The 21,476-nt window shown below is 37.9% G+C and overlaps 1 protein-coding gene across 3 annotated transcripts in view; it reads left to right on the forward strand.

Annotated features, from left to right (window-relative positions):
- LOC127568412 (polypyrimidine tract-binding protein 2) overlaps positions 1 to 21,476 on the forward strand; it is a 57,217-nt gene that overhangs the window by 13,793 nt on the left and 21,948 nt on the right. For all 3 annotated transcript variants that reach the window (XM_052012109.1, XM_052012110.1, XM_052012108.1), the window contains 5 exons: positions 1,517 to 1,589; positions 11,257 to 11,429; positions 13,014 to 13,157; positions 20,907 to 21,071; positions 21,156 to 21,266. In XM_052012109.1, coding sequence (XP_051868069.1) covers positions 1,517 to 1,589; positions 11,257 to 11,429; positions 13,014 to 13,157; positions 20,907 to 21,071; positions 21,156 to 21,266 — 666 coding nt within the window. The remainder of the gene's footprint in view (positions 1 to 1,516; positions 1,590 to 11,256; positions 11,430 to 13,013; positions 13,158 to 20,906; positions 21,072 to 21,155; positions 21,267 to 21,476) is intronic.

Genomic DNA, 21,476 nt, shown 5'->3' on the forward strand with positions numbered 1-21,476 from the left:
TAAAAAGGTTTTGTTTTTGTCTTACTGTCATTTATTTTAAAACTTAAGGTTGTTCTGCCATGTTACACATGTCCTTTTGGGATATTTACTATCATAGATTGTTCCATATCTATTTGAGATGGCTACAAGGGGCGCAGGTAAATTTGAGCCATGTGTGCTACAATGAAAATGGTGAAATACAAACTCAAACTAATTGGTACAAAGTTTCCTGCAATTCCGTTGTTTGAATCCTGGATTTTTTTTCACATTAGCAAGCTTGAGCTTTTGAACTTCTGAAAATCCTTATCCATTCTTGTAATGGAAGCAGCTTTTATAAATTTGTTGCTGAAAGCACCGCAACGGCATCACTAATTGTACTGTAATTGAACAACACCTTTTGACAAAGTAATGAAAATATGACTGACAATATGGGTGCTAATTGTCTGTGCCTTGTTTTCTCATGCTTCATCCTTAGACTACATTGGTCTTGATATTCTTTGCATATTGCCATGGAGCTTAATTGGTATTTTTAAGCTCTTGATTGGGATTTATTTGCCAGTGAGGCAAAAGTGTAAATATTTTCCTAAACCTCAAATGTGTATAAATCCAAATGTAAAATGGCAAATAAAATGACTACAGATAAAAGCTGAACTGCCATTGTGGTAAGAGCTGACTACTATGTCTTCTTGGGCTAAATGTTATCATTGAATCATCAGGCTTTGGATATCTTCTCCGGGCAGTCTGCTGTCTGGACGTTTTTGTTTAGTTGATATTTTGCTGCTTCAGTCTATTACAGTAACAAATTGGTTGGGCCTTTTTAAAAAGAAAATGTAATTCTCCATTGTTTAAAAATTGTCAGACTGCTTGTTTGACATCTGCTGCTGAGTTAACAGAAATTTCCTTCAGCTAACGATTAGGACTATTAAACCAACTGTTGAGACCCTTTTGAAAATTACATTCATCCTGCCAGAAGCCAAACCAGCTTCTGTACAAAGTCACAAAATGCTTGATCTCTAGATGAACCTTGGACTGTATGTTTGTGTCACTTAAGATTACTGGTTTTCATTTTACCTCCCATAATGTCATTCAGTTGCACCTACTTGTCTGCAGATACTCTCATCTATGTCTTTGTTTCATCCTTACAGTTTTCCAATGCATTCCTGTGTAGTTTCTCACATTTTGGTCTCCTGTCAACTTGGAGATCATTCAAAACACAGCCTATGTCCTAATTTGCTCTGTTCCATTTGCCTGCCACCCCAGTGCTCACTGACCCACATTGACTCCCAATTAAGCTACGCCTTGATTTGAAAATTCTTCTTGTTTTTGACCTTGTCTATTTGTGTAATTGTTCAATCCTAACTGATGGAAGAGCTTAAGGAATCATTGTGGTTGAATTTTTTTTGTCGTCTTGTTCTGTGATTTACTTTTGGTTGGGGCCAACGGACTTCAATATTTAGTAGCCTGCATAAGCCGTTTTGGAAAATCTTCATAAAATTTAAGATCGTAATGAAATTGTGTATTTTGTATTTATACACAGAGGGGATCTGACGAACTTTCTGGCACCATTCTCAGCAGCCCAAACTCTACCATGAGCAGTGTGGTTGTTACTGGTAGGTTTTCTTTCTGTTTAGGACAATAGTTCTTAACTGTTATATGCTTTAATGTTTCTATATTGTTGAATAACAATTTAAGCTATCAGTGTAAGTATGCATTATATTATGTACATGACAGAATAATGCACATCCCTTCAAGGCTTGTACACAAGTGGCTTATTTGGACATTTTTTCCAATTTGTGGTATAATTTGAAATGGCTTAAATGGAATTGTTTGTACTGAATGTTGACAACATGGTTGATGTGAGACAATGGAGTATAATTGCAGAATTTATCTTCTCAGAAAAAATCCAGAAACTTTAAACTCCCTGGCTCCCTGTCCTTATTGGGGAGTGGTCAGGAATATGTAAAATATATTTTCTTCTTTGTAGTGAATGTATTTTTAAATGGAATATTTCCTGATTTTTTTTTGTTTAACTCTCTAGATTTTTGTGTTTCTCCATTGCTGATGTCATGGGTGGCCAATTTGCTTTTCCATTCAATAAGCCTTTGAGGCTGTGTAAAGACAGACAATGACCCTAATTTAGACTCTGGTTTTCTAAATCTGTGCAACTGGGATTACCTACATAGGAGTAATGGAAGATTAAGCCTGTATTCTGCTGCAGTCATCACATAGATTTCCATGTTACCCTGTCACAGCCATCTCTTAATTTCCTGATTTATGCTACACCCAATGTTATAACTACTATTTGGATGCCCATAAATGGCTCCTGTTAATGCTTTATGACCTTTCCAAGTTTGTAACCCAAATTGATTCTTGTTCTACATCATGATGCCTAAAATCTGGTATCCAGTAGTATTGGCAAATGAAATTCCCAGTACACTGAGCCTTTGATCTGATTCTGCAAAATAGATGGCACAAAGAAAGGCAAGCAGAAAAGAGGGTCAACGTACAAGAAAGTGACAAAATTAAAGGTGCCGTATCTGAATGCTTCCAGCATTTGCAGCAAGGTAAATTAATATCAAAAATAGAAGTAAACAGGAATGATCTAATTGATATTATGGAAACATAGCTGCATTGCGTCAAAGCTGGGAGCTAAACATGGCAGGGTATTCAACACATAGAAAGGGACTGACGCAAGGAAAAGGGTGTTCTCACAACATTAATCGAGTTGGAGATCAATGCAGTGATGAGAAATTGACTTGACACATTATGATATAGAACTAGAATCAATTTGGGTTGAGTTAAGCTATAGAGGGCAAAAACATTGGTATTTATAGGCCACCAGATTATAGTTGTAATATTGTGTGTGGCATAAGTCAGGAAATTAGAGGTAGTTGTGACTGGGGTAATATGGTAATCGTAGGCTTTAATCTATGTACAGATTGAGTGAAATTTGCTGTAATAAGATGGAAAATAAATTAATGGAATGTATGTGAGATATTTTTGTCAATCAATATGTCAAGAAGCCAATTAGGAGAAAGTCTATTTTGGATCTCATTTTGTGTAATTAGAGTTAAGCGATGATCATGTTATCAAGGGCCTTTGGGGAAGAATGACCATTAATATAGAATTTGACATTGAGTTTGAAAGTGATGTAGTTCAATGCAAAATTAAGGTTCTAAATCTAAACAAAGGAAACACTGGAGACTGAAAGTTTGTGGTGGTTGATTTGGGAGATTATGTTGAAAGATATGGTGGATAGGTAATTGTTAGTATTTAAAGAAATAATGCACAAGTTGTAAAAACATTTCTTTAAGGCACACAGGAAATGTGATTCATCTGTGGCCGACTAGATGAATTCAAGGTACTGTAAAAGTCCCAGTAGATTGTCAGAGATGGCAGTAGGCCTCAGGATTGGGAGAATTTTAGAACTTGGCAAAGGAGGGCAAAGGAATTGATTAAAGGCAAGATGGAATATGTGGGTAGACTGGTGAGACACTAAAAAAAAGTTCTGATCATTTGTGGGTACATAAAAAGGAAAAGACCAGTGAAATGTAGACCCTCTACAAACACGCGAAAATGAAATGGCAGAGCAATTAGACTACTTAACAGAGTCAGCATGGAGTTGTGAAAGGAAAATCATGTTTGACTAATCTGTTGGAGTTTGAGGATATGAGACAGGAGGTTAGTGAACAAGATGAAAGTATATGGGATGGAAATGGATGGAAAATTGGTTGTCAGAAATAAATCAAAGAGTGGGCATAAATGGATTATCCTGAGATTAGTAGGCTGTGACTAATGGAAACCACAGAGATTGGTGCTCAGGGCCCCAACTTTTCACAATCTGTGACAGTTTGGCTGAATGGAGCAGATGTCATATTTCCAAGTTTGCTAATGATACTAAACTGGGTAGGATTGTGAGTACGGAAGAGAATGTAGAGGGGCTCAAGGGAATGTAGGCGAAATGAGTGAGTGAGTGATAACATGGCAGATGGAAAATATGAGTTCATCCACTTTAATGCACAAAAAATGAAAAGCAGAGTACTTGTTAATTGGCCAGAGATTGGGTGATGCTGATGTTCACAGGAACCTGGGTGTGCTTGTACACAAATCACTGAAGGCCAACGTGTAGGTGCAACAAGCAATAAAGAGGGAAAGTGTTATGTTATACTTTGAGACGATTTAATTAAAAGAGGAATCAAGTCTTATTATAATCGTTATAAGGCATTGTGAGATCACATCCAGAGTGTTGTCTACAACTGTTGTCTCCATACCAAAGAAAGGATGCACTTGCCGTTGAGGGATTTCAGTGAAAATTTGCTGGTCTGGTTCCAGGGTTGTGAATTTGTTGTATGAGGAAAGTTTGAGTAGATTGGTTCTCTATTCTCTACAGTTTAGAAGACTGAAAGGAAAGCTCATTGAAACTTTTAAAATTGGTAAAAGACTTTACATGCTGGACGCAGGCAGATGTTTCTCCTGACTAGAAAGGCTAGGATCGGGGGCATATCTTGAGAACAAGGAGTAGGCTGGTTGGGCTGAGATGAGAAATTCCTTCACGCAGAGGCCTGTGAACTTTTGGAATTCTCTAACCAAGAGGACTGTGGAAGATCAGTCACTGAGCTCATTCAAAACGTAGTAATAGATTTCTGGATATTAAAGAAAACGAGGAAAGTGCTAGAAAATGGCCCGAGAGAAGATCAGCTATGAACTGAATGCATGGTGGAGTACAGAGAAAGAGCTGGATGCCCTAGCTATATTCTGGTTTCTTCGTTCTTGTGCTTTTATGATTTGTTGAAGGAGTACCCATTATAACACCCCTTTTACAATTTGGCAATTATGGGTCCTTATTGGTTCTCATTTAAATAGTACAATCCTAAGTATGAAGCTAGTCAAGTTTTTTGAGTTTTTTTTGTGTGTCTTGTATGTATAACTGCACTGTTGGTTTCAGTTTTACTTTTCTTTTTCAATCTTTATTAATTTTCAAATTAATACATATAACATCGGTAATTATACACGTAATACAAAGAGATTGGGAGGACAATCATGACATATATAGTCATAAAGAATAAAAAATATATTCTAGGCCCCACAGTTTCTTGGTAAATTAATATATTACAAAAAAAATCAAAAAGAGAAAGAAAAAGATTTATTATATTTAAAAAAAACCCAAATCGAAAAAAAATTATAAGTAATAAAACGAAACAAATTTTAAAAAAATTTCAAAAGAAAAAAAAACTGGACTGATATTTCTCGATGAACAAAGAGCATTATTATGTCGTCAACTTCACTCCTCTAAGTTCAAAGATTATTGAAAAGGGATTTATATCATATTAAAATATTGAATGGATTCCAAACTTCCTCAAATTTAAGTGAAGAATCAACAGTGCCACTCCTAATTTTTTCTAAGTTTAAACATGATATAGTCTGAGAAAGCCATTGAAAAGTAGTGGGAGGTATTGAATCCTTCCATTTAAACAAAATGGGTCGCTTGGCCATTAATGTAACAAAGGCAATCATACGACAAGCAGCAGCAGATAAGTGGCCAGATTCCATCATTGGTAGTCCAAAAATTGTAGTGATTGGGTGAGGTTGTAAATCAATATTCAATACAGTTGAAATAATGTTAAAAATGTCTTTCCAATATTTTTCCAGAAGAGGACAGGACCAAAACATATGTGTCAGGGAAGCCACCTCCGAATTACATCTACCACATATAGGATTTATATGGTGATAAAAATGGGTTAACTTGTGCTTCGACATACAGGTCCTGTGAACCACCTTAAATTGTATCAAAGAGTGTCTGGCACACATTGAAGATGTATTAACTAATTGAAGAATTTTCTTCCATGTCTCTGTGGGTAAAGGTATTTGGAGTTCTCTTTCCCATTCATTCTTAATTTTATTAAGTGTCTCTGGATGTATTTTCATAATTAGATCATAAATTATTGCTATCAAGCCCTTCTGATAGGGATTAAAGCCTAAAATTTTTTCCGTAATTTCAATTTTATATGGAGTCAGAAATGAAGGCATAGTAACTTTTAAAAAAAATTCTAATCTGTAAGTATTGAAAAAAGTGTGATCTAGGCAAATTGTATTTATTAGACAACTGTTCAAAAGATAAAAAAACAGTTATCAATGAATAAATCACGGAAACGTTATTCCCTTCATTTTCCATAAAGAAAAAGCTAAGTCGATTCTGGATGGTTGAAAGAAAAAAATAAATTGAATGAGGCTTGATAAGTTTATTCAATCCAAAGAATTTACGGAATTGAAACCATATTTGTATTGTATGTTTAACTATTGGGTTAGTCATATGTTTACTCAATTTAGTAAGTGCAAAAGGGAGTGAGGCTCCTAAAATAGAAACTAATGAAAATCCTTGCACTGATTCATACTCAAGGTATACCCATTTGGGACATTGAATTACATCTAAATCTTGTGCCCAATAAATTAAATATCTGATATTAATTGCCCAGTAATAAAATCTAAGGTTAAGCAAAGCCATGCCACCGTCCTTTTTTAATTTTTGTAACTATTTGTTACTTAACCTTGGGTTTTTATTCTGCCATATATATGAAAGAATTTTAAAATCGATAGTGTCAAACAAAGATTTCAGGATGAAAGTTGGAAATGCCTGAAATAGATATAGAAATTTTGGTAAAATATTCATCTTAACAGCATTAATTCAGCCTATCAATGATGGAGATAATGGGACCATTTCGTAAATAATTGTTTAACGTGATCAATTAAAGGTAACAAGTTAACTTTAAACAGGTCCTTATGCTTCTTGGTAATTTTAACACCCAAATACATAAAATGCTCTGTTACTAATCTAAATGGTAATTGCCTATAAATTGGGGTTTGCATATTTAATGGAAAGAGTTCACTGTTATTAAGATTTAATCTATAACCAGAAAAAGCACTGAACTGAGCAAGTGGTGATAATACTGCAGGGATGGATTCCTCTGGGTTAGAAATATAAAGTAACAAGTCATCTGCACATAGAGATAATGAATCCCCTGTTGACAAGTGATACCAAATATGTTAAAAGAATCATGAAGGGCAATTGCCAAGAGTTCCAAAGCAATATCAAATAATAAAGGACTTAGAGGGCAACCCTGTCTAGTACCTCGAAAAAGCCTGAACAGTGGGGATCTCTGATTATTAGTAAGTACTGAAGCCATAGGTGTATGATAAATCAATTTGATCGCAGATATAAAATTGGGACTAAAATTTCTCAAGTGTATTAAATAAATATTCCCATTCGACTCTATCAAATGCTTTTTCAGCATCTAATGAAATAACACATTCTGGAATTTTAGATGAAGGGTTATATATGATATTCATTAACCTAAGGTTAAAATGCAAATAACGATATTGGATAAATCCTGTCTGGACATCAGAGATAATTTGTGGAAGAACCTTTTCCAATCTAGAAGCCAATATTTTGGAATCCACATTTAATAAAGAAATGGGTCTACAAGATGCACATTCAGTGGGATCTTTATCCTTTTTAAGAATTTTAGGAAGTTTCACTTCCCAGTAAACTACTATTTTATGATAGATTGTAGGGCTTGATGACCTTGGAACTTGCCTGCAACAGTTGTTTACCACTTTCAGTTGAGCTTAGAAATTATCATTCTGTTTTATTTTCCATTGCCAGAATCAAATATTCAGCATTTTCACCATGAATGCTCATAGTCCTGATTGGTTAAACCTTTTATACAAAGGAATTTTGGAGATGTTATCATTTACTCATTTCCTATAACAACAAAAGATTTTAAGGCAAACTGATCAAGCCACAGAAAGCCAAATGAATGTTTAAGTGCGTTTAGTGTTAAAACTGAAATAAAAAAACTGCCATCAGAAATAATCCTCTCATAGATACTAGCAATATTTAGTAAATACAACTTGAGTATTCTTTATAGGTTTATCTTAATGTTTTGGCTTCTCTGAGGGTGTTCGGATCTTCTCATTTGTTAAGCATTTGTTTGGAAGATGCCTGAATGGGGAAGGCGTTTGATTTTTCTTTTGGTATATTCAGTTCATAATCTACCCATCTACTTAAAGCTTGTGTTTTGAATTTAAAGGACCTGCTTAATTTAAGAATCAAAATAATGAAGGCATTGGCCTACTAGGACACTTGTATCTCATTTATTTTTAAAGTATTATCTGAAGGGATTTATGTAGGCTTTGAAATATCGAACATATATTTTAAGGGTGAGCTTTTTTCATATCCTGCAGAAGTCACAAAATTTGAAGATTGTTTTTAATGTGATTGACAGTAAAGATAATCTAAGTGACCCAATCAGTTAGTGAGCTATCCAGTGGTCAGAAATTGTGAATTTTTACACTTGCCTAAATATTTCTGAATCCAGATAATGTATTTTTACATACTGTGGTAGATTTTCCATTGCCCCAGAATTATTGACCATTTTGCCTGGGCCTCAGTGCTTGTTGTAATGTGTCCCTGGGAGTAGTCTTGGTATGGCTGATTGTGCTGTGCACCAGAGAGCCAACTGCACTTGAAGAGCAACTTTTAAAGCTGGTGAGCCCTACCTCCTTCCCCTCGCAGTTCACTGGCTGTCAATGCTTTTAGTGTCAGCAATCCTTAAGGCCCGTTAATTAACAGAATAAACCTTGAATTTAAAAAAAAATTAACATCAAAATTGGCATAAATAAAAATGTTGATGATAAAACCACTTGTCTTCCTCCCACCAGCTGATTTCTTCCATTCATTGAATGCGCATTGCAGTGCTAGCACTAGGCTACCTAGCCTGAGCATTGGGAAATCTGGTGCAACACAGTGGCAGACAGGTTGTCTCTGGCCAATGCCAGAGCTACAACACATGACTGATGCAGAAGTGCCGGTGTGTCTCAGTCTGCCTTTTGTTGCTCTATCTACCTTATTTTTTGAACTCCAGGCATTGCTGGCAAGGTGAACAATTGTTCTTGAGAAGATGGTGGTAAGCTGCTGCCTTGAAATGCTGCAGTTCTTCTGGTGAAGATCCTCCTACGCTGCTGGTAGGCAAGGAATGCCACGATTCAGAGCCAATAACATTGAAGGACCAATATTCTATTTCCAAGTCAAGATGTGCAATTTGGAGTGGAGCCTGCAGATGGTGGCTTTTCCATGTGTCTGTTGCCCCAGTAATCGGTGGTAGGAGTCATGGGCTTGGGAGGTGATGTCTTGGGAGTAACTCATATGGGTAACTGCTGTGCAGTTTGTAGATGGTACATGCTGAAGCCATTGTGTGTCTGTAATGGGAGTAATGAATGTTTGGGATGCCGAATGGGGTGCTGTGTTTCAGATGATTGACCTCCAACAATCAAACCATTTTCCTTTGCATGAGGTAGAACTCCAGATAATGGAGTGTTTTTCTTTTACTAACCATTGGCTTTGGTTTCACGAGGGAGCATTGATGATGCACTCAGTCAAAAGCTGCCTTGATGTCAAGGGCAGGCACTCCTGCCTCACCTCTAGTATTCAGCTATCCACTGCTCTCAACCATGAAGAAGGAATCAAATTGGCTGGAAAGTGATTTGTATGATGATGAGGAAGGCAAGATGGATCATCTATTTGGCACTGCTGACTGAATGTGGGTGGAAATGTTTCAGCCTTTTCTTTAGCATTCACATGTTAGGCCCAGCTGTCATTGAGGGTGGGGATGTTCATACATCCTCCTCTTGTTGAGCTGTTTATTTGTCCACCACATGACAAGACTGTTTTGTTCATGACTTGAGTTAGCTTGTAGTGAGTTTGCTTTGCTCCATCTTTTGCGTGCTTTTGATTAACATGCAAGTAGCCTTGTATTTTGCCGTTTACCAGGCTGGCTGGCTCCTTTTAGGTATACCTAGTGCTGCTCGTGACAAGTCTTTTGGCACTGTTCATTGAACTGGAGTTGATCCCCTGGCTTGACAGTCACGACAGAGTGAGAAATATGCCAAGCCATTAGGCTACAGATTGTGAGAGTGCGCATACCTTTTGCTGTTGGTTTTCCACAGTGCCTCGTAGATGCCCAGTTTTGAGCTGTTAGTTCTGTTCTGAGACTATCCCACTCAGTATCTTTGTGTGCCATGCAGCTGAATAGTGTCTTCAATGGCGTTTGGAATTTATCTTCCCCTTCCCGCCTCCGTTCACCCTCCCCTCAATAAGTACTGTTTATGGAGGAGTGCATTCTTGGTCTCTGTGAACAGACCTTGTACTTGATATCCTTTAACCCCTACTGACCAGTATGTTGAAAATATCTTGCTTAAAATTGTCCTCCTGCACCTCGAATTGATGATTTTTTTGATAGTGAAAATTTGTGCCACATTGTAGCATCTGTACCCGCTTCTGTGTGCATTAATCATGAGAATTTGAAATTATTTGACAAATGTTATTTCTATCCCTTTTTGAACAGTCTTCAAAGTGATGTACATGCATACCCTGAGCAAATTGCTTGTTGATTTCTAGATCACTGATTTCCCCTGAGGTATAGTGTCTGTAAAGAACAGTGCTCTATGCAAGCTTTGCTCTTGTTTAATCATTTCATCTTGGAATGTCAATTAATCACTTCTTCCCATGAATTTCACATTTAATTCCTGACTTTATTGGTGATTTACTTTTCCAAGTATATTAATGATCACTTTTGAAAACAATTTGCTTGTTGTTGTGTAATCTAACCCAGCTGGATTCTTTGACATAAAGGGACAAACAAAAGCTAACTGAAGGTTACATTGTAATATCGTTATGTTTAATTGTTTAAATATTTCCTGCTAATCATTAGATTTAAAATATTTGAATAAGGTAAATGTATCTCATTAATATTTGATGTAGGCTGCCATGTTGTGGTTATGAAATAATTATTGAAAGACTTGGTACGAAATTGAGGACTTCATAGTCTGCATTTGTTGGTTTTTCTGTTTTTGAGTCGTATTTATTAATTATTACTATTATGAGTGTTTATTGTCATATTTACCTCATTACTACAATCTGGCCACTATTTTGTTGGTGTTTTTAGAAAAATAACTGTATAACTAAAGCTTGGCTTGAAAGGTAGCCTCTTTCCCCAAAGCTTTGGCTTGCAGTAATTTTTTTTCCCCAGAGCTATGCTTTTACAAATTGAATTTTGATTGCATTGTCTGATCTTTTAAAGTGTAGATAATTTGTCAGGATAGATCAGTAATAGTAAATTTAATTATCAGAATTTCTAATGTAGAAACTAGACAACTGTTATTTTCACATGGAACAAGATTTTTCTTCTGTTTGTAAACTTAATATACATTAATGTTCTACAGCAAATGGGAATGACAGCAAGAAATTTAAAGTTGATGATAAGATGCTTGGAGCTCCATCCCGTGTTCTCCATATTAGAAAGCTGCCCACTGAAGTGATGGAAACGGAGGTCATAGCTTTGGGCTTGCCATTTGGAAAAGTTACCAACATTCTGATGCTGAAGGGGAAAAACCAGGTGTGTACATCCTAAAATGATTTCTGGCACATGCTTAATTTAAAGCAAATGTAGCTAGCACATCAGTGGTTGCTTTAGTAATCTTTAATGCCTAACTACTTCTAAAGTATTCCATTAGTTTCAGTAAAGCTTTTAACAATTTAAATATAATGAAGTGCATTTTTAATACACTAGAACTCTTATAATCCAGCACCCTTAGGACTTGTGTGCGAGAATTAGCAGATCTTCTGGACTATTTAGATTAACATTATTTCCATTTTTCCACACATTACACAACAGTATGCATTTTTCAATGAATCCAGTGAGTTTAAAGGGAGCAGAAAATAGAGCAAGGTGAATTTCATGTTGCATGTTTAAATTTGACAAGATGAGTCGAAACGTGCAAGCCAATCTGGATCTCCCCTCTGGCTGTGAACTTGCTCAAATTCCTGATCCCCAGATGTCTGGCCTTGGCCATACATCTGGCCGTCTGTCTCGGCTACAGCCATTTACACAACTCGCACTCTGGACTCCACTGAGTGAGCCAGATGTTGAACCATCAAGATTTCTGAGCATTCAGATACTGATTATTGGAGTTTTACTGTATTTCAATATTCCCTTTTCTATTTCTGTAAAATTGTGGCATAAGCGCACAGTTGAAAAGTGGTTCTGGCATATGTATGTGCCATAAATTAGTTCATGGTGTGCTGATATTTAAACAAATTTAAAAAATCATGAATGACTGTAAATCTTGAAATATTAATTTACCTGTTCAAACTTCCTTATTTTCTGGTGAGTAGAGTGTTTTAGAAGATTGCGGTATCTTCTATGCTTGTTAATAAAAAGGGATCTCTACCACCTGAGCAAACTCTTAGGGAATGTGTACATGTTGTGACTTCCTGACCACTGTTCTACAATACAGCAAATCTTGCTATTGGAAAGAAACATCGAAAAAGCACAATTCCATTCCCATCTATAAAAATAACATGCAAGTACATGGTCTCGGTTTTATAGTCAATGGTAAAGTGATAGCACAGCTAAAGATCTTGAAGGGTCTTATATATGTTCTAATAAAATCACCTCTCGTGCTTAGTATAAATCCATAAGTTACTCAACAAATTGTAACATTTTGTTGATATTTTATGGTGAAGATAACGTGAAATAAAAATTCCTCTAAAGGAGCATGAAATCACAGACAGAAACCTTTGTTTCTATTTTTAACCATGCTCGTGCACTCCAGAAGTTGCTGTCACTTTCCTGATGCAGTGACAAGGAAAAATTGGAGAAAATAAAGAAAAAGTGAGGAATAATAAGAAATGGGACTTAACTGAATCATTCATGATCACGTTTGTGTACTGTGGATGACCCCATCTATTTTGAAAACGTATTTAATGTTGAAATTATTATGGATAAAACTTAATGAAAATGTAATTTGTGTTCTGCATGTGAGGAGAATGGAGCTGGTAACCAGTGGTCATTTATTTGAGAAAGTATAAATTACAGTTGTAATATATTCTAAGATTATGCTCAATTGTACTGTCAGAGCTTGATAGCCTTTCTCAAAACTTGCTCATCCTTAGTAAGGTACCTTTTGTGGTCTTCCAGGCTTTTTTGGAAATGGCTTCTGAAGAGGCAGCTATCACCATGGTGAATTACTATACTGCTGTAACACCTCACCTTCGGAACCAACCTATCTACATTCAGTACTCTAATCATAAAGAGTTGAAGACAGACAATGCTTTAAACCAGGTTTGTTTAATTCTTTGTGAAAATGCTGTTTCTGAACCTGCATTTTATAATTTGTTTTTTTTTGGAAATTTGAGTTGATAAGTGCTATTAATTTTGGCAGCTCCTACATCCTTAAGTGTTTAAATCATGGTGAATTCAAATATTTGAGTGTGGATGAGGGAGCTTGAAAAATTATATCTCCCCACCCTCAATTTATTATGCCTGCCTTATGTAAAAGCAAAGATGTGAAAAGGATGAACATTAATTAAACTTAAAATTTTAAGATTTTATAAGAAAAGTCAGCATCATGATGTGTGAAAACAAGCTTCCTCAAACAAGAGTAGAATAAGTACAAATTTTATTTTGCTCCTTTTCCCAGAAGTCTGAACTTTGGTTACAAGTCAGTATTCTTAGACAGGAGAGAAGCATAGAACATCAGTTGTTTGTAATGCAAATTAATGATTTGGATGAAAATGTAGGTGGGCTGTTTGGCAAGATTGCAGATGACATGAAAGTTAGTGGAGTTGTGCATGACGAGGTTGTCAAATGATACAGGATATAGATCAGTTGGAAATTTTGGCAGAGAAATGACAGATGTAGCTTAACCTGAACGTTTCTCTGTAGCTGTGACACTTTACTCTGTACTGTTATTGTTTTTACCTGTACTACCTTAATGCACTCTGTACTAACCCAATGTAACTGCACTGTGTAATGAATTGATCTGTATGATCAGTATGCAAGACAAGTTTTTTTACTGTACCTCAGAACAAGTGATAATAATAAACCAATACCAATACAAGTGTGAGGGGATGCACTTTGGGAGGTCAAATGTAAGATGAAAGTATACAGTAAATGACAGGACCCTTTAGAATATTGATGTACAGAGGGATCTTGGGGTGCAAGTCCATAGTTCCCTGAAGTGGCAACACAAGGGTGGTAAATGCCACCCTTGATCAGGGCATTGTGTATAAAAGTTGGGAGGACATGTTGCAGCTGTATAAAACTTAGGTTAGGCTACATTTGCGGTAATGTGTGCAGTTCTTGTTGACATACTATAGGAAGGATGTCCAGGCTTTGTAGAGGCTGCAGAAGAGGTTCACCAGGATGTTGACTGGATTGGAATGTATAAGCTATAAGGAGAGGTTGGACAAACTTGGATTGCTTTCTCTGGAGACAGAGGAGCAACCTGATACGTGTATAAAATTATAGGAGGCATAAACAGGGTAGATGGTCATAATCTTTTTCCAGTGGTGGAAATGCCCAATACTAGAAGGCATGGGTTTAAGGTAAGGGGAAAGCTTAGAGGAGATTTTTACACAGAAAGTGATAGGTGCCTGGAATGTGCTGCCAGGGGAGGTGGTAGAAGCAGATATGACAACAATGTTTAAGAGGCATCCAGACAGACACATGAACAGGTGGGGAATAGAAGGATATGGACCATAAACAGGTAGGTGGGATTAGTTTAGATTAGCATCATGGTCAACACAGACGTGGTAGGTTGAACAGCCTGTTTGTTTGCTATACTGTTCATATGCAGCGTGAATCCCTCTTGAAAAGGAAAATGGGAAAGTAGTTTAACACTAAGTGGAATACAATCATGGATGTCTTAAGGATCCATAAGACAACTGTTTATGAAATAGAATTATAGGTAGGAAAAATTGAAAAGAAGAAAAATGAATTGAATGCCGTAGGCCAGTGAATTGACCTGTTCATGAAATGTTATTGTGGGCAGCAGTAGTTTGGAAGGTAAAATCTGGTTTGTAAATCACCGAGTATAAATGTTGGATTAGAACAAAAGTGGAATTTGTATGCAGTTATTGGAATATGTTGTAACTAGCTCATTTTCAATTTCACTTGAAATACTTGAGGGGAAGTAGAAAAACAGAAAGAAAAGAAATGCTGATACAAACAAAGAAAAGGTCAAAGAAATAGGATTGGTGAATTGTGCTCCAATTTGAGCAAGTATTGGTACATGATGTTATATAGATAAGTCCAAACTGCTGTCCACTCTAAGAAGGGAGGGAGGCAAAAGGAAGGAAATTGTAGGCCAGTTAGCCTGACTTCAATGCTTGGTAAAGTGTTAGAGTCCATTATTAAGGATGAGGTTTTGGGTTACTTGGAAGCCAAAGTAAGCATGGTTTCCTTAAGGGGAAATCTTGCCTGACAAATCTGCTGGAATTCTTTGAGGAAGTAATGGGCAGGAAAGACAAAGGAGAGTCAGTGGCTGTTGTTTACTTGGATTTTCAGAAGGCCTTTGACAAGGTGCTGCACATGAGGCTGCTAAACAAGATAGGAGCCCATGGTATTACAGGAAAGGTACTAGCATGGATAGAAGATTGGCTGACTGGCAGAAGGCAAACAGTGGGAATAAAGGGGGCCTTTTCTGGTTGGCTGCCGGTGACTAGTGGTATTCCCCAGAGGTCAGTGTCCACTACTTCTCACATTGTATGTTAATGATCTGGATGATAGAATTGATGACGTTGTGGCCAAGTTTACAGGTGATACAAAGATAGGTGGGCGGGTGGTGATGAGGAAGTAGGGAGTCTGTAGAAGGACTTAGACAGGTTGGAAGAATGGACAAGGAAGTGGTAGATGGAATACAGCACAGGAAAGTGTATGGTCATGCACTTTGGTAGAAGGAATAAAGATCACAAGACAATGGAGCAGAAGTAGGCCATTTGGCCCATTGAGTCTGCTCCAAAGGAAAGGGAGAAAGAAAGGGAAAAAGAAATGAGAAATGGGGGGGAGGGGGGGGAAAACTATTCTAACCCCAATTTCCAGCCTTATCCCTATATCCCTTGATACCTTGACTAATTAGATATCTGTCTATATCCTCCTTAAATGCCTCCAATGATCTGGCCTTCACTGCTGTACGTGGCAAGGAATTCCATAAATTCACAACCCTCTGGCTAAAGAAATTCCTCCTCATCTCTGTTTTAAACGTGTACTCTCTAATTCTAAGATTGTGCCCTCTGGTCCTGGACTCACCCACCAAGGGAAACAGTTTGGCCACATCTACTCTGTCCAGTCCTTTCAACATTTTAAATGTTTCTATGAAGCCCCCTCTCATTCTTCTGTACTCCAGTGAGTACAGTCCAAGAGCTGACAAACACTCATCATATGTAAGCCCTTTCATTCCAGGAATCATCCTCGTAAATCTCCTCTGAACCCTCTCCACCATCGGCACATCCTTCCTAACATATGGGGCCCAAAACTGTACACAGTACTCCAAATAAGGCCTCACTAGTGCCCCGTAGAGCCTCATCAACACTTTCCTACTTTTATACACTATACCTCTCGAAATGAATGCCAACATAGCATTCGCTTTCCTTACCGCTGATCCAACCTGGTGGTTAACCTTTAGGATATCCTGCACGAGTACCCCCAAGTCCCTTTGTACTTCTGTACTTTGAATTTTCTCCCCTTCTGGATAATAATCTGCCCGTTTATTTGTGTTTCCAAAGTGTACAACTGTACATTTCTCAACATTGAATCTCATCTGCCATTTCCTTGCCCATTCTCCTAAACTATCTAGGTCTCTCTGCAACCTTCCTGTCTCCTCAATACTCCCTACTCCTCCACCTATATTGGTGTCATCTGCAAAATTAGCCACAAAACCATTTACTCCATCGTCCAAATTGTTGATGTACAGAGTAAAAAGAAGCAGCCCCAACATCGAACCCTGCGGAACACCACTAACCAACCAGAACAGGATCCTTTTATTCCCACCCTTTGCTTTCTGCCAACCAGCCAATGCTCCACCCATTCTGTTATCTGACCTGTAATTCTATGACCTCTCATCGTATTAATCAGCCTCTTGTGCAGTACCTTGTTGAAGGCCTTTTGAAAGTCTAAGTACACAACGTCTACAGCCTCTCCCTTATCCACCCTACCTGAGATTTCCTCAAAAAACTCCAATAGGTTGGTCAGGCAGGATCTTCCCTTCACAAAACCATGTTGGCTTGGACCTATCTTGCCTTGCACTTCTAGGTATTCCATAACCTCATCCTTGAGGATCGATTCTAATAACTTTCCCACCACTGACGTCAGACTAATAGGTCTGTAATTTCCTTTATGCTGCCTCCCACCTTCCTTTACAGCGGAACTACATTTGCGACCCTCCAGTCCTCCGGAACCATGCCGGAGTCTATCAATTCCTGGAAAATTATCACCAATGCCTCCGCTATCTCTAAAGCCACCTCCTTCAGAACCCGGGGATGCACCTCATCTGGTCCGGGAGACTTATCAGTCTTTAGTCCATCTAGCTTTCCTAGCACCTTCTCTCTAGTAATCTTAACTGAACTCAGTTCCATCCCTTGAGACCCCTGACTATCTGGTATATTGCTGATGTCCTCCACAGTGAAGACTGATGCAATATACTCATTTAATTTCTCTGCCATCTCTTTATCATCCATTATAATCTCTCCCGCACCATTATTGATTGGTCCTATATCAACCCGTGTCTCTCTTTTACTCCTCATATATTTAAAAAAAACTCTTAGTATCCTTTTGAATGTTGTCTGCCAACTTCCTTTCATAATTCATCCTTTCTTTCCTAATGACCTTCTTAGTTTCTTCCTGCAGGTTTTTAAAAGTTTCCCAGTCTTCTGTTTTCCACTAATTTTTGCTTCCTTGTATGCCCTCCCTCTTGCTCTTATTTTATCCTTGTCACGAACCAGCAACAAAAGAAACACGCTGAGCATGATTCAGTGTTAAAAACTATTTTATTAATTACTACTTATGATAATACGTAAAATAAAAGTAAAAATGTTAGTATGTTAGAATTCAAAAATGTTAAACCTTGAACGCTAACCCCAAAACTAAACTCTTCGTGTGTGTGTGTGGCAAAGTCCAAAACTCCCAGTTCCGGAATGGTTCTTAAAGTTCAGTTCCGCAAGCCATAAGGTGAAACATGAGCAAGGGCTTCTTCAACAACCACCGTTGTCTGAAGATAAGACGTAGGCGTAGAGAAACATGAAGAGAGTAAATACGAAATCCAAATGTTCCACGATGGAACCCAAACGACACTCCAGTGTTCACTCGGTAGTGACTTCCTCACCCCGAAAAGCATCTGAATCGTGGTCGTCCACACACACAAATACCTGTTTCCTTCTACAGGTCAGTAACAAAGTGAACTCCACTGGATTACTTCCAACTTCCATACATGGATTTCAGTGGCAAACACAGTTATTGTTTCTCATCCATCGATAGAGAAAACAAGCAGGCTGGTGTCTCTCTCCCTTCTCTCTCTCTCTCTCCTTCTAACTTCTTCAACAACGTCATTACGTCCTTTTCTTCTATTGACGTAAGCACGCCCCACACACACATACACAGACACTCTCTATCTTAAAGGGACATTCACTGAGTCCGTAACATCCTTAACCTCTCGTTATCCGCATTTTTGCCTTTTTCCATTCAAAACCTTTTTTCTTGGAGTATATCTATCCTGAATTTTCCTTGTTTCTTGTAGAAATTCCATCCATTTCTGCTCTGCCGTCCCTGCAGCTATCTTACTCTTCCAATCAATTTGGGCCAGCTCCTCTCTTATGCCACTGTAATTTCCTTTGTTCCACTGAAATATCAATAGACCAGTTGTTAGCTTCTCCTTCTCGAATTTGAAACTGAACTCAATCATATTGTGATCACTAGTTCCTAATGGTTCCTTTACCTTTAGTTCCCTAATCACCTCCGGTTCATTACACAGCACCCAACCCAAAACAGCTGATCTCCTGGTGGGCTCCAACAAGTTGCTCCAAAAAGCCGTCCCGTAGACATTCCACAAACTCACTCTCCTGAGGTCTACTGCCTTGCTGGATTTCGCAGTCCACCTTCATGTTAAAATCCCCCATAATTATCTTAACGTTGTCACTCTGGCACGCTTTTTCTATTTCTAACTGCAATCTATAGTCCACATCCTGACTGCTGTTAGGGTGCCTATATATAACTATATTGTCCTTTTACCCTTGCTCTTTCTTAGCTTCACCCATAAGGATTCCACCTCTTCTGACCCAATGTCCTTCCTTTCTGTTGATTTTATATCATTACTAACCATCATGGCCACACCACCCTCTCTGCCTACCCGCCTATCCTTCCTGTACACTGTACCCCCTGAACATTTAGTTCCCAATTACATCTGTCATAAAGCCATGACTCTGTGATTGCCACAATGTCGTATTTATTAATCTGTAGTTGTGCCACTAGGTCATCTACTTTATTCCTAATGCTACGTGTGTTTAAATATAGTACATTTAGTCCAGTATCTGCTACTGATTTTGTTGTACTTCTATTGTTCAGCAAATTATCCTGACTTTTCACCTGCCTGTCCTCCTTACCATCCTCACTGCACACTATCATGGATGTGTCTCTATATACCTCATCCTCTATCCTAGGCATAGACTATTTTCAAAATGGGGAGCAAATTCAGAAATCTGAGGTGCAAAGGGACTTGAGAATCCTAGTGCAGGATTCCCTGTAAGTTAACTTGCACATTGAGGTGGTAGTAAGGAAGGCAAATGCAATGTTAGCATTCATTTCAAGAGGACTAGAATATAAAAGCAAGGATGTAATGCTGAGGCTTTATAAGGCATTGGAAAGACCACACTTGGAGTATTGTGAGCTATTTTGGGCTGCATATCTAAGGAAGGATATGCTGGCATTGAAGAGGGTCCAGAGGAGGTTTATAAGAATGATCCCAGGAATGAAAGGGTGAATGTAGGAAGAACATTTGGTGGTTCTGGGCCTGTACTCGCTGGAGTTTAGAAGGATGAGGGGGGGATCTCATTTAAACCTACCAACTATTGAAAGGCCTGGATAGAGTGGATGTGGAGAGGATGTTTCCAGTAGTGGGAGGGTCTAGGACTAGAGGGCACAGCCTCAGAGTAGAAGGACGTCCCTTTAGAACAGATAAGGATGAATTTCTTTAGCTAGAGGGTGGTGAATCTGTGGAATTCATTGTCACAGATGGCTATGGAAGCCAAGTCATTGGGTATATTTAAAGTGGAAGTTGATAGGTTGATTAGTAAGGGTGCTAAAGATTATGGGGAGAAGGCAGGAGAATGGGATTGAGAGGGAAAAATAAATCAGCCATAATCTAATGGCAGAGTAGACTTGATGGGCCAAATGGCCTAATTCTGCTCCTACGTCTTATGGTCTGATGGAAATTTTTACGCAAGTTGAATGCACACAAGAAATTGGTGAAACAACCACATTAATTTCCTTTTCACTGTTGGTTGAACTGCATTTGTCATTTAATTTTGCTGTTTATAATTGATCTGAAGAGGCATGATTCATTGTGCAAGTTATAGATATTTTATGTAGCTCTGCCTATATCAATTGGCCTATCATGAATTGCCTTAAGGTTTTGTTGTACCACTTGCGATATTGAGCTCATCTTAGGAGAAAGCTTTTATTCCATTTGTGAATCACTTTTTAAAAAGTTATAGTTTAAGAATGAGTACTCTGATCTTAAGCTATTAAATTAAAATATCTGGTTCATTGAATAAGTAACTACCAAAAGTTCAAATTATGTGTTCAAATTTTGTATGAAACAACTGTGAATTGTGAGTACACTGCCACCTTTAAAAACTACTGAAACATGTACCCAATAATTTTACATTTCCTCCTCTTTCCCCCCCCCCCCCCCCCCCCCCCCCCCCAAACACAACCAAAACTTAGGCAGAATAAAAGTTTAATACAAGTATCTGAAATGATACTTCAATGTGAAAAATCATTCTGAGAAGTAAGCCATAATTTGTGTCTTATCGGTTATAGCGTGCTCAAGCAGTTCTTCAGGCTGTAACTGCTGTGCAGACTGCAAGTACACCCCTTACTGGAACCACGGCCAGTGAAAGTGCAGTGACACCAGCTCAAAGCCCTGTACTTAGAGTGATTATTGACAATATGTATTATCCAGTTACTCTGGATGTACTTTACCAGGTATGTTTGTACTTCACCTTAGATTTTATTTATGGATTTCAACTCAACTTTTGTTGGTTGCTAATTGTATTCTCTTTTTAAAAGATTTTTTCCAAGTTCGGACCAGTACTGAAAATCATCACTTTTACAAAGAATAATCAATTCCAAGCACTGCTGCAATATTCGGATCCAATGAATGCACAACAAGCAAAACTGGTAAGAGGGCACAGCCAAAACTTTCCATTATGCCTGCATTCATTCCTCTTCACCCTCGTATTTGCACAAAACTACATTGTAGAAAGATGAGTGCCTGTGGTTTTGCTGGCTTTTGTACTTAACTGGCAGCCTTCCTTAGTCTGCTTCCTATGTGCCCTTTGTGCGTTTAATATTTTTGCATTCTCATTCTTGAAGATGAAATGTTACAGC

This window comes from Pristis pectinata, chromosome 3 (genome assembly GCF_009764475.1).
Source record: "Pristis pectinata isolate sPriPec2 chromosome 3, sPriPec2.1.pri, whole genome shotgun sequence".
Classification (NCBI taxonomy): Eukaryota; Metazoa; Chordata; class Chondrichthyes; order Rhinopristiformes; family Pristidae; genus Pristis; species Pristis pectinata.